The sequence below is a fragment of the Budorcas taxicolor genome, chromosome 1, assembly GCF_023091745.1.
Source record: "Budorcas taxicolor isolate Tak-1 chromosome 1, Takin1.1, whole genome shotgun sequence".
Taxonomy (NCBI): Eukaryota; Metazoa; Chordata; class Mammalia; order Artiodactyla; family Bovidae; genus Budorcas; species Budorcas taxicolor.
This window is the reverse complement of record NC_068910.1, coordinates 207,992,031-208,005,625: the sequence shown is the minus strand read 5'-3', so window position 1 is coordinate 208,005,625 and position 13,595 is coordinate 207,992,031. Positions and strand designations below refer to the sequence as shown.

Sequence of the window (13,595 nt, the reverse complement as noted above, 5' to 3'; positions counted from 1 at the left end):
TCCTGGCACATGGTAACTAGAGGAAGCCCGTGTGCCACAGCGAGGACCCAGAGCAGCCAAAAAAAAAAAAAAAAAAAAAAAGCCAGAAGAAATGGAAGAGGAAACCCATTTTAGGTGGATTTTTTTTTGTAGTCAACGTATCTAAAGGACTTAATTTAAAATATATATTTTTAAAAATCAGATCTTCACTTTTCTTAAAAATCAAATAACCCATTGGATGAGATGGTGAACAAGACATTCACTTATTAAGAGAATACAGCACCATAATTATATTCTTATTATTTCATTACAAGGTATTGAATACCAACTGTATACCAGGCACTCTGCCTATAAATGACATCAGATTCTAGCAGACAACTTGAGTTATTGTTATTATTATTCCCAAAGCTCAGAGAAAAAGTGGTGGAGTTCCAATCTCAGCCCCCCAAAACTAAGTCCGGGGCTCTGTGGAAAGTTTCAGAGGAAGCTCCAAAATACAGAAGTAAGTGAATAAAACCGGAGCCCCCCTCTGGGGGGTCTTCGGTTGAGATGTATTAAGCACTGTTACTCTTATCCACGCTACTCTTTACAAAGGGTTGAGGTGGACACCTGTATCATCATGTACGACTATGGTCTTCACACGTGCTCTGGACCCATGGGGCAGCACACATTCTGTCCCCAGATGAGGCGTCTGGGGAGGTGGTGGGCACCCAGCCAGGCAGTGTCACACCCACCAAGGCCAGGCATCCTAAGAAGGGTGGCCTCAGACCACGAAGTGTAGCTCCCAGGCTCAGGATGGATTTCAGAGGGCCTGTCCTTTCCATGCTGGACACCAACCCATCGGTTTTCAGAGAGGACCAGCCCTGGGAAGGCTGAAGAGGCAGGACTGCCCAGCACTTCGACAGTGGGCTCCCAGCCTGCTTCCCCTGTTGGCAGGAGACAACTGTGGCTTCCTCAGAGGCTGCCGGGGGGCAGGATGGGACTTGGCACGGGGGCTGGCTTCTCCTTCCCAATGAAGGTCCCCACCAGCCCAGGCAGAAGTGGGGAGACACACAGCTCCCTGCATGTACTGGGGTCTCAAATTCCTCTTTTACATGAGGTGGGACTGGATGCAAGGCCAGTTCTGAGATGACGCCTGCACACTCTCAAACCATGGAGAGGAAGGGCCATGAAGGGGTCAGCTCCAGGACACACTCGCCATAAGCTCCATCAAGGGACCAGGGCCCTGAGGAGATGGAGGCCCACCAACAGGGGCAAACTATGCCCCTGGGATAGCCTGGCCACTTCCATCCAACATTCAAGTTGTGAATAAAGGAATAGAAAGACAAGAGGTCCTCAACAGATATTGTTCAAGGGTGATCTATAGATGGCCAACATAAGAAGGTGCTTGGGATCTCTGGTCACCAGGAAAGTGCAGGCCAAAGCCACAGGCAGGCACTGCGTCACACTCACAGGATGGCTGTCATCCAATAGATGGACAACATATAGCATGTGCCAGCGAGGATCAGAGGCCCTGGGATGCCCAGTGCTGCAGGTGGAGATGTCAACTAAACAGGGCAGCTGCGTCTATGCTCCAAACAGAGTAACCAGATGACCCAGCAATTCCACCACCAGGGAAATGCCCAGTAGAAATGAGAAAGATGTCGGTGTAGAAACTTGAACATGGATGTTCGTGGCAGTGTTATTCACAAAGTCAGAGAGTGGAAACAGCCCAGAAGGGTGACAACTGATGAAGAAACGGGCAGTGCACATCCATACAGGGCGGCATCGTTCAGCCGAAGTGGGAACATGGGCCTGACACACAGCAGGACACAGATGAACCCAGGAAACATGGAGCCCTGAGTGTGGGGAGTCAGACAACGCCCACACAGTGCATGATTCCATCACGTGAACCACACAAAACAGGCAAAGCCATGCGGACAGGAAGTAGACCAGTGACTGTGGGGCTTGGTAGGGGAGAGATGGCAGGGGGTGGGGGGAACATGGGGAAAGCTTCTCCACACTCTAAGTGGGTGAATTTCACTTCCTTATTGCTATTTAAGAAAAAAGAGGCCCAAGGCTAGGCTGACCTGTCCCTCTGAAAGCACAGGTGGCTGCCGGGGACTTGCCAATGCCCCCACTCACACCCCCTCCCCAAGTGGCGGGGCCCCAGGGCTGGGACAGACCCATGAGCAGCCTGGTGATGGCCTGCTCCTGCACCTCCTCGGCTTCCTTCTGGGAAGCCTCCATGTGTCAGCTGGTCAAGGAAGAGCCGGTAGCTGAGGCTGCTGCCTCTAGAGCAGTTTGCTTGGGCACGAGGAAATGTCCTTCCTTATCACAGTAAGGACATTCAACCTGAGGCCTCCCTCTGCGCAGATATCCAAGTGCACAGCGCGGTCCTGTTAACTGTGGGTTCCAGGCCCTAAGCGGGCTCTAGAACTCACTCCTCTTGGGTAACAGACACTTGCCACCCATCTGACCGCAGCTCACCACTGCCCCTCCCCCAGCCCCGGCCACCACCGTTCTCTGCTCCGCTTCCCTGAGCCTGGCCATGTGGATCCCTCGAAGGAGGAATCAGGCAGTGTTGGTCCTTCTGCGACTGCCTGGCTTCCCTCTGTGTCATCCCCTCCAGGTTCATCCATATTGTCACAAACAGCAGGATTTCCTTCCTCTTGAGTAGTACTCCATTGTCCATATGGACGGCATTTTGCCTGTCCGTTGGTCTGTTGATGGACATGGATGCCATCTCCACATCCTGGCTATTGTGAACAAGCCACGGTGAGTGCACACCCTCACCTGGCAGCGCTCAGGACCCGGGCCTTTCTGGCCAGAACAAGAGGTCTGGCCCAGGTGGGGGCCGCGAGGAGGAACCAGCTTTTAGACAGACAGACACAGGCAGCCCTCTGCAGATGTTCCAAGCCCCCTGGAGCAGAGCCAGCTGTGGGAAGGCGGTGTGTTGAGGAGGCTCTGTCCCACCAATGGCCAGCATGGCCTGAGGGTGGCTTGGCCTGTTTCGAGATATATCGTCTCCCCGTGGATGGCAGGTGCCTACATGTGCAGACAGGACTGACGGCATGATTCTTCTGCTCATGGTCAAGTTGGACAATTTTTTATTTTCAGCTGTGCCATGGGGCTTAAAAAATCTATTTCCTCGACCAGGGATTGAACCTGGGGCACAGTAGTTAAAGTGCTGAGTCCTTACCACTGAATTTTCCCTTCAGGAAAATTCTCAGCCACCATCTCCTCCAACAGTGCTTCTCCTTATTCACTTCTCAGGGACAGGAGTCCAACACCCAGTTCATAAACCTGCATGCTCTCCTTACCTCCTTTAGCTCCTGTTTCATATTCTTCACCTTGTCATTCTACTGCAGGCTGTGAGCTCTTCATATTATTGTCCAGTTCACCCACTTGCTCACTAGCTGTGTCTAATCTGATGTAAGATTCACTAAGTTTTTTTCTTAAAAAAAATTATTATAATTACAATTTTCATGCATAGAAGTGCTCCTTGGTTCTTCTTCAAATCTGGGGACTTTGGGTAGTCTTTTGTCTAAATCTTCCGTTGTATATTTATTGTCTTGAGTTCATATATGACTTGTTTCAATCTATGTGATTCTACTGAATTAGAGACTAATTCAGGCCAAAAGCACATTTCTGTTTGCCTCTGTTGACCCCATGGGCACTGCCAGTCTGCTCATTTCAGCAAATTTTAAGGTCCTGGCTGAGACCCAGCCCGTCTCTCGGAGCTGCCAAGGCGGGGCCCTGGGAAGCAGTGCTGATACTCCATCTTAGTATCCTCTTCTGCGGAGAGGCGGGGGTGTGGCTGAGGGATTTCCTTTATTTACAGCCTTAAAAAAGCCAGCTTTACTCAGAGTCTGGCTGTGCAGAAGTGCTTTGACTTCAGAATGCTACTGTCAGTGGAGGCTGTGACTTTCACAAGTCAGCATTTGCCCTGCAGGTGTGTACCCATCTGCCCTGGCGACATTGGTATGTGCTCTGCGTGGTAGTATTTCTAATTCTCCTTCTCACACACAGGAAGGCGGCCTTTTATTTTGGAAAAAAGCAGCTGGGAACTGAAACCTTCGCCTGTTTATGGCTGGAAGCATGGGTGGGGCTGCTGTGCCCTGGTTGGGGCATGCACACCTGGACTTGGACACCTCACTGCCTGCTCAGCTGCCCTCCTACACTGGGGAGGGGGAGGTCTTGGGGCAAGTGCACAGACTCACCACTTCCCATAGGACATGAAATGGGTACTACCTGCTCTTCATTGTAAAAGAAAGGTGTTCTTATGCTAAGTAAATTGCACACAGTATGGAAAAAGCAGCAAGAGTCCCACCCCCACTTCCGGGACAGCCACATTTTCTGTTCTGACTTCTACACTTTCTAAGGAGGGACAGCTACACGCCAGTGCAGACATATCACACGTGTCTTTAAAAGTAAATCATGGTAGCACCTCTATACTTTGTTTTTTTAGCTTCTGTTTTCACCTAAAAATGTATCTTGAACTTGGTTCTCTATACCAGGAAAGAGATCCCCTGCTGGTCTTAGAGGCCGTGTGGGCCTCCATCCAGTGGATACACCACAGTTACTGGGCATTTTGGCTGCTCATTTTTATATGTTAATATAAAACTGGAAAAATGAATATATCTATGCATATACATACTTTTATAGATATCTTTCTAGGTTACATTCTTATTTGGTGGAATAATTGGGTCAAAAAATAGAACTGTTTAAGTTGCTGGTTGTTACGGGTCCAAAGAAGTGCCTGGGAACCCCAACCCGCAGTGTGTTCCCTCGCCAGTAGCGGATAATCACCGAGCTTCCTAGTCTCTGACAGCTGAGGGTGACTCCACACACAAATAAATGCACACACATCACCAGTGCACACAGGTAACACCTGTGCATGCCTGAACATTTAGTTAAGAGACAGGTAGGTCCAGAGAGAGATGCTGAAGTATTATTTGCACGTGATAACAGGCCACTCGAGGGGAGTGCTCCAGGGCTGGGGTTTGGAGGCCTGTGACTGGCCGCATGCTGGCAGGCGTCGGGCATAGTAGTGGTGCGCTGACACGGTGCTTGTTTTCAGGTGTCCAGGGTACCGTGTGAGACCACATGGAGCCACCGTCTCTGTGGGTCCAGAGGCTCGGGTACTGGGACATGGCATGGTTCAGCCCAGTGAAGGGCTCAGGCTGAGCACCCCCTACATTCCTCACGGCCAGGAGAGGCCCCCTAGTTCCCGACTGCGGAGCCCACGGCCATCTTGTCTCATCGTCACAAGCACTAAGCCCTACGGGCCCCTGCGCCGGCTTGTTTGTGGCTGTCCTTGTCCCAGACCCCTCCCTGCGCCGTGCCATGCCCAGCGCAGGCAGTACTCACGGCTCCAGAGCGAGTAGGCGAGGCGGCAGTTCAGCCGGCGGTACAGCTGCTTGTTGACGGGCCAGAGGACCAGCGTGCAGAGCTGGATGGAGTTGATGACCAGCCCGCTCACCACGAAGACGAAGCCAATGAGGAGGTGCACGACGAACTGGGTCTTCAGGAAGGCGAGCAGGCCCATGGCCACAGCTCAGGAGCGAGTGCAGGGTCCTTCACTGAGAATCGCCGTCCTGCAAAGAGAGGGCAGCGGTCAGGAAGGCGCAGGAACCCCAGGGGGAGGGGTGGCGAGTGGAGAAGAGGTCCACACTGGCCCTTCCAGAGCCCAGATCCGTGGCCCCCACAGCACCCTCAGGCCCTTCCCTCCTGAGAGTGGCGGTGGACGTGTGGGGTGGAGGGGGAGCTGATACATGGTGCGCACAGGCACCACACACACCACATACACCCCCCCCCCAAGTGCACACGCACCAACACCAGGTACACATTCCACACGCACACGCACACCATGCACACACCACATACACACCCCCCCAAGTGCACACGCACCAACACCAGGTACACATTCCACATGCACACGCACACCATGCACACACCACATATATACACAACATGTATGCACACACACCACGTACACACACCATGCACACACCACATACACCCCCCCCCAAGTGCACACGCACCAACACCAGGTACACATTCCACACGCACACACACCATGCACACACCACATACACACCCCCCCAAGTGCACACGCACCAACACCAGGTACACATTCCACACGCACACGCACACCATGCACACACCACATACACACCCCCCCCAAGTGCACATGCACCAACATCAGGTACACATTCCACATGCACACACACACCATGCACACACCACATACACACCCCCCCCAAGTGCACACGCACCAACACCAGGTACACATTCCACATGCACACACACACCATGCACACACCACATATATACACAACATGTATGCACACACACCACGTACACACACCACGTGCACACACGACGTACACACCATGCACATACCACATGCACACACACCACATGCACACCATGCACACACACATCACATACACACCATACACACATGTATACACACACCATGCACACACCACATATACACACACACCACGTATACACACATAATGCACACACATGTATACACACACAGCACACACACACCACACACCACATACACACCATGTACATACATACCATGCACATACACACACACGTACACACACACATACCAAATACACACACACCATGTCACACACATCACACACACACACCTCACACACATACCATGCACACAGCACATATACACACACCACATGTACACACATACCTACCATGTACATATACACATATGTACACACACAAACACCACATATACACACACCATGTACACACACACACCACATACACACACACCACACATACCAAATATACACACACCATGTACACACACATACCATGTACACACCATGTATACACACACACCACATACACAAACACCATGCACACAAATACCATGTATACACCACATATACACACCACATATACACACCACACACACACACACACCAAATACACACACCATGTACATACACATCACATACACACACCTCATAAACATAACATGCACACACCATATACACATACCACATACACACACACCATGCACACACCCTAATATACACAAGAAAGAAGAGACTAGAAAAATGCATACAAATATCAATAGCGATTGGCTTCCCAGGTGGCACTAGTGGGAAAGAACCCGCCTGCCAACACCGGAGATGTAAGAGACACAGGTTCAATCCCTGGGTCGGGAACCTGCTCCAGTTACTCTTGTCTGGAGAACTGCACGGACAGAGAAGCCTGGCGGGCTACCGTCCATGAGGCCACAAAGAGCTCGACGCAGCTGAGACGACTGAGTGCAGCACAGGGCAGCATGTTATCTCTAGCTAAAGGCATGACGGGTAATTTTTCTTTTCTTGTTTTAGCATCTTATTTAAAAAATAAAAACTACACATGAAATCACTATAAAACATTCAACTAATGCCTTTTAACTCACAAGCTGTTGTGGACTTTTTAAGCTGAAAAGCCTTTGTTTTGGTCTAAGGCAGACAGGGTGACCCCCAGGGACCCAGTTAGCTTCTCCCTCCCTTCCCTTCAACACCAGTTTGGTTTCTTGGTTTCAAACGTGAAGCCAGAAGCTCACATTTTATGGCTGTACTTGTTCTGTGAGTGGCCCTGAAATCCTGCTGTGGACAGAAACAACAGAGCTGGGCACAGGACAGCCTGGCAGCCGCTGGCCGCTGCTCCAGGTCCTCCAGAGAGGTGCCCACACTCTGGGGTGAGGGTGGAGCAGGCTCAGGAAGCCTTCAGGGTGGACCATGCCAGGCTCTCCAGGGCACAAGCGGCCCCACTGCTGAATGGGAGACCAGGCCACATGACTCTAGAAGGTGCCCTCCATCTGCCCTTGGGTGCCAAGTGGCTGCATGGGGGTATGGGGGTTGAAGTCTGCGGCCACGTGCAGGACGCTAGGAGGACAAGGAAGGAGCCGAGGCCGGACACCGCCTTCTCCATCAACGCCCCCTTCCCTGTCAATGCTCCCCCACTCCTGCGAGGACCTCTTGGCATTCAGGCACTGGATCAACCTTCCTTTTCTAAAGGTTCACATAGAGAGGCTCACACGGTATCCATCTGTGGGCCCAGTCCGGCTGCCATCCAGCCTCTGGTGGGAGCACCATCTCCAGTTTCTCTGCTCACCTGTGCACCTGCTCACGGCAGCAGGTGTGCAGTCTCTGGCCCCACACTTTCTCTACAAGCCTCTGCGTGGACACAGCCCCCTGCTCGGGAATCCATTTAACACCTGCCAGTCCCAGTCCAGCCCCTGAATCTCTGGTCAAGGACGGCCATCCACAGAGGCCCTATGAGCCACACCTTTTTCTTGGACCGGCTGCTGCAAGTGCGCACCCCTGTCTGGAATGGCTGCCCACCCCTGCCCAGGATTCCTGGTTGCCATTGACTGTCCCCCTGCTGCTGGCCACTGGCCTAGATTGTCAGTCTGTCCCCAGTGCCCGGATGTGGGCCAGACCTGTTCTAAGGAGCATTAGCAGTTGCAGTTCAGGCCCCCCACTTATCCACCCCCCATGAGCGCACACAGTGGCCACCATCTGTTTAGGCATCCCTGCCTCTCGCCCACCACCTCTGGGCCACCTGGGCCTGAATGCTTTAATAACACATCAGTCACAGATGCTAACTTGGGGGCCCTTCAATGACAGTGGGCTTACCAGCCCTGCCCCCTGCAGAAGAAACCCTGCTGCCCATTCAGCTCACATCCTCCCCAGCTCCCCCCAAGGCCTACAAACCAGCAAGGGGGAAAGCATCAACTCAGCAGCCCCCAAGGGCACTGGCTTGTGCCTACCCCTTGAAAATATTTTCAAAACTATATAATATCACAAGACTTCCCTGGTGATCCGGTGGTTAAGACTTCCTTCCAATGAAGGGGGTGCAGGTTCGATCCCTGATCAAGGAGTTAAGAGCCCACATGACTCACGGTCGAAAAACCAAAACATAAGCCAGAAACAATGTTGTAACAAATTCAATAAAGACTTTAAAAATGCTCCACAGCAAAAATATTAAATAAAAAAAATATATCACCAGACAAATTATAAGTCAATTTCTACATTTTTAAATATGCAAGGGGTATAAATTCTGGTATATTGTGAAGTTTCACTTTTTAAATATACAGATCTGGACTTCCCTGGTGGTCCAGTGGTTAAGAATCCTCCTGCCAATGCAGGGGACTCAGGCTCGATCCCTGGTCCGGGAAGATCCTGCACGGCGTGAGGCAACTAAGCCCACAGGCCACAACTACTGAAGCCTGTGGGCCTAGAGCCTGTGCTCCACAACAAGAGAAGCCCGCACGAAGGGAAGCCTGCACACCGCAACTAGCACGGAGGCCCTGCTCGCCGCAAGCCCACATGCAGCAACAAAGACCCAGCTCAGCCAGATGAATAAATAAACAAATACACTTAAAGGAAAGCCTAAATATATAGAACTTCCTTAACTTACAACAGGATTACATTTCAATAAACCCACCATAAGTTGAAAATATCATTAAGTTGCTGCTGCTGCTGCTAAGTCACTTCAGTTGTGTCCGACTCTGTGCGACCCCATAGACGGCAACCCACCAGGCTCCCCCATCCCTGGGATTCTCCAGGCAAGAACACTGGAGTGGGTTGCCATTTCCTTCTCCAATGCATGAAAGTGAAAAGGGAAAGTGAAGTCGCTTAGTCATGTCTGACTCTTAGCAATCCTGTGGACTGCAGCCTACCACGCTTCACCGTCCATGGATTTTCCAGGCAAGAGTACTGGAGTGGGTTGCCATTGCCTTCTCCGTCATTAAGTTGAAATATGTTTAATACACCTAACTTCCCAAACATCACAGCTGAGCCCCACCCACCTCAACGTTCGCCTACAGTGGGCCAAATCACCTGACACAAAGCCTATTTTATAACAAAGTGCTGAATATTTCTTTTAATGTACTGAATACTGTACTAAAAGTAAAAAAACAGGACGGCCATCTGGGTCCAGCACGGGTTGTTCACCCTCGTGATGGTAGGGCTGACGGGGCTGTGGCCACCACTGTCCAGCATCAGAGAGAGGACTTGACCGCACGCCACCAGCCTAGGAGAAGGTTAAAATTCACAATCTGAAGTATGGTTTTCACCGAATGTGTATTGGAAAGTCCAAAAATCATGATCTGAATCACCATAAGTCAGGGACGTTTTTCTCTTAAGTGTAGACGGTGGGATCTAAATGCCGCCGTGACTTGATAGCCACCACCACCATCCATTTTCAAAATACAAAAACAGCAAGCTTTTCTTTACAAGTCAAGAAATGCATTCCATTTTCTCCTTGATTTTGTATTTCCACTGTACCTCCTCTACAGAAGCTTATTAGAATATAATTTATTATGATTGAAAGTCTTCTACCAATCACATTAACCTAACATTATATAACAAAAACACATATGAATATTTAAATTTAATTTTTACATTTCATGTTTATGGGCTAAATTTAAAATTTTCTTCTGGAATATTTGATGAAAATGCACTCTGAAACAGTTCAGCCTATGTCTCCTCAGAATCTGGGCATTTGACTGACCGTAAAATAACATGATCGTATCTGAGAAATTTAACCCCGACGTAACCATATTGTCGAATATCCCATCTGTAGTCCAGTTTCACCCACTGTCCCCAAACAACCTGTACCGCTTCTTTCCATCCAGGCCCTAGTTGAGGGGCGGCGTGGCGTTCGACCACACACTCCCCCTGTTCTCTGACCCAACACCCTTGCCCACCCACTTGAGAGCCCAGGCCAGCGGTCCTGATGTCTACAGGACATCCCTCTACCGGATGTCTGGCTCTTCTCTCGTGACTGATTCAGGTCCAGAGTGTCGTTGGGGGCTTCTGGCTGTACCCCCTGGCACACTGCACCTTGTCCTGTCCCTGCCACCACATGGTAAAGCTGGGGCCACTAGGAGTCTGCGGGTAGAAGTTCAGCTTGCTGGGCTGAGCCCACCATCTGAGGGCAGATGCTGAGTTAATATCCATCTCCAACCGCCTCTGACCCCACAGTTTCAGTCAACGCCTCCTCCTGCCTAGCTCTCATGTCATGGGCCCAGCTTGTTCTGATCCAGAACCGCCCCCTGTAATGGATGCTGTAGGGACCACGCCTGCCTATGTGATGTACTTAGCCTAATGACACAAACGAGATGCTTCAAAACCACAGCAATGCACAGCTCTTTCACTGAGGCTGGTACGTGCTTTTAGAAAACACACGGTATGTCCTGGAATAAAAGAAGACATGTAAGGTAGAGCTCATGAGGCATAATAGGTATCCACTCATCCCCTAATGGCCCCAGAAAGAAAGAAAGTCAAGTCGCTCAGTTGTGTCTGACTCTTTTTGACCCCACAGACTGTAGCCTACCAGGCTCCTCCATCCATAGGATTTTCCAGGCAAGAGTACTGGAGTGGGGTGCCATTTCCTTCTGCAGCAGATCTTCCCGACCAAGGTAACCACTGTTATTCCATAACATTTTAAGATAAACAATAGTGGGAGGTGGGAGGGAGGTTCAAGAGAGAGGGGACATATGTATACCTATGGCCAAGTCACACTGATGTATGGCAGAGACCAACACAACATTGTAAAGCAATTATCCTCCAATTAAAAATAAAATATATTGGCACCTTTTCATTAATTCTCAGATGCTGTTGCTGAGCTGGAGAAGAAACCTGAGCCTAAGTCCTTCACTGGATAAGAGTTTAGATTGCTCCAGAAACCTGGCACCTGCACAGCCCAGTCCTGAAGGGTCTGTGGTCCCGTACAAGCTGCTGGGACCCCACTTTCTCAGGGCAGGGGAGGGGCTGCATTCATGCTTCCCAACAGGGAGACACAAGGTGGTATTGCCCCTCACTCGGAAGAGGCGCAGAGCAGAGGTGGCCAGGTGGGGAGGGGGCGGGGCCAGGGGCTCAGCGGGGCTGCGCTCACGTGGTTCCAGGGCAGGTGAATCCCAGACAGACGCTGACCCCGGCTGCCCAGGAGCCGCCGGAGCTCTGATACAGCGGGGAGGGCTGGGAGCCAAACCAGTCTCTCCTCCTAGCCCCTGCCCCGCCCCAGGCCCCTGGCTTACAAGCAGGTACCTTGTGGTTCTGACACCACCCCTCCAGGGTTGTCCCACTATTTCTGAGCCTGGGGTTCCCATGGCCACGTTGCTCGGGGCTCAGGGTGGTGAGGGTGAGAGCCAGAGCCAGGAGCACTGGGATTGGCTCGCCACCATGCCCAGAAGGGCCCAGCCCGCTGACCACTGGCCAGCCCTGACCTCGGCACTCTCTTACGAGTGAACTGCATCCCCTCACAAAGCTGTGTTGGGGGCCTAACTGCCCCCAAGCACCCCAGCGAGTGGCTGTGTTTGGAAATATGGTCTCAACAAAGGCAGTCAAGTTAAGTGAGGTCACTAGGGCGGGTCCTAGTCCAATCTGATCGGCATCCTTATAAAGAGGAGGACCACAAGAGGACATGGGGGAGGCAGCCTCCACACACAGCTTCTCCCTTCATAGTCCCCTCACCCTGGCCTTGGCCTTCCAGCCTCCAGATGGGAGAGTTGATGACTGCTGTTTAAGCCCCTGACCTGTGGTGTGTGTCATGGTCCCCCCAGCAGAGGAACACACCCATGACAAACATTCAGGCCTCGTTCTCAGATCCTGCAGTGCCCGTGCCCTGCTGCCCAGGAGGCCCAGCCTCACCCTGCTCACACCCCCTGCACCAGCCTCAGGTACCACCAGATGCTCGTCAGGCTGGTATTGGTCCCTTTGTCTCTCTTCCTCATGAACTAGCCTTCAGATTTTCCTCCCAGGCACATCCCCCCGCCCCCCTCCCATCTTTACAACAAACCCTTCCCACAGGAACTGAAGTTGAAGTCCAGGGCCTGCTCTCTCCCACACCACCCAGACAGCTGCTCTGCTCTGTGCAGGGAGGTGAATGCCTCTCTGCATGTGGATGACCACTTTTCTGCTCACACACAGGGCCCACGTCAGCCCTCCAGCCTCTGCCAATGCAGTCTACTCAGACAGTTTGAAGAGCAGTGCCCAATAGGAAACTGCACCCCCAGCCTCAAACATCCAGTGCTGCCCCACGGGCAGGCATCTGGCTCTGTGTGGGGGCAGGAACTGGCCAGCGCTGGGGGCACCACTTCAGCTGCCCTGCTGCCCCATTCCTGAAAGCCATCCTGGACCAACTACCCCTCGGAGCTGTGGTCAAAGGCTGGCAGCCTCATCCTGCCCTGCTGGGGCAGTCTGTCCTGAGCAGGGCTGACCCTAAGCACAGTGGTTAGTAAAGGGAAAAGACATTAAACACTCCAAAAGTGCCTCATTTCTGTGGTTCTAGATAGGAAGTCTGGATTACAGGACTAAAAAGAGCTGTTTAGTTATATGCAATCCAAATTCAAAGCCCACGATGAAAGGGAACCAAGGCTGTTACCTTCCCTTCTCCCTTCTTTCTCTTCCTCTGTCCCATCCACTCACTTACCATCTACCCACTCCCTCACCCATCTATCCATTATCCATCCATTCACTCATCCCTTCACCCATCAATCCACCCATCCATCCACCCACCCAGTCATCCACCCATCCACCTATCCATCTATCCACCAACATCCATCCATCCATCCAACATCCATCTAC

General features: G+C 51.6%; 1 protein-coding gene across 3 annotated transcripts in view; it reads right to left on the bottom strand.

Annotated features, from left to right (window-relative positions):
* AGPAT3 (1-acylglycerol-3-phosphate O-acyltransferase 3) overlaps nt 1-13,595 on the bottom strand; it is an 89,380-nt gene that overhangs the window by 12,751 nt on the left and 63,034 nt on the right. For all 3 annotated transcript variants that reach the window (XM_052643637.1, XM_052643560.1, XM_052643715.1), the window contains one exon: nt 5,332-5,558. In XM_052643637.1, coding sequence (XP_052499597.1) covers nt 5,332-5,509 — 178 coding nt within the window. In that variant the 5' untranslated portion in view covers nt 5,510-5,558. The remainder of the gene's footprint in view (nt 1-5,331; nt 5,559-13,595) is intronic.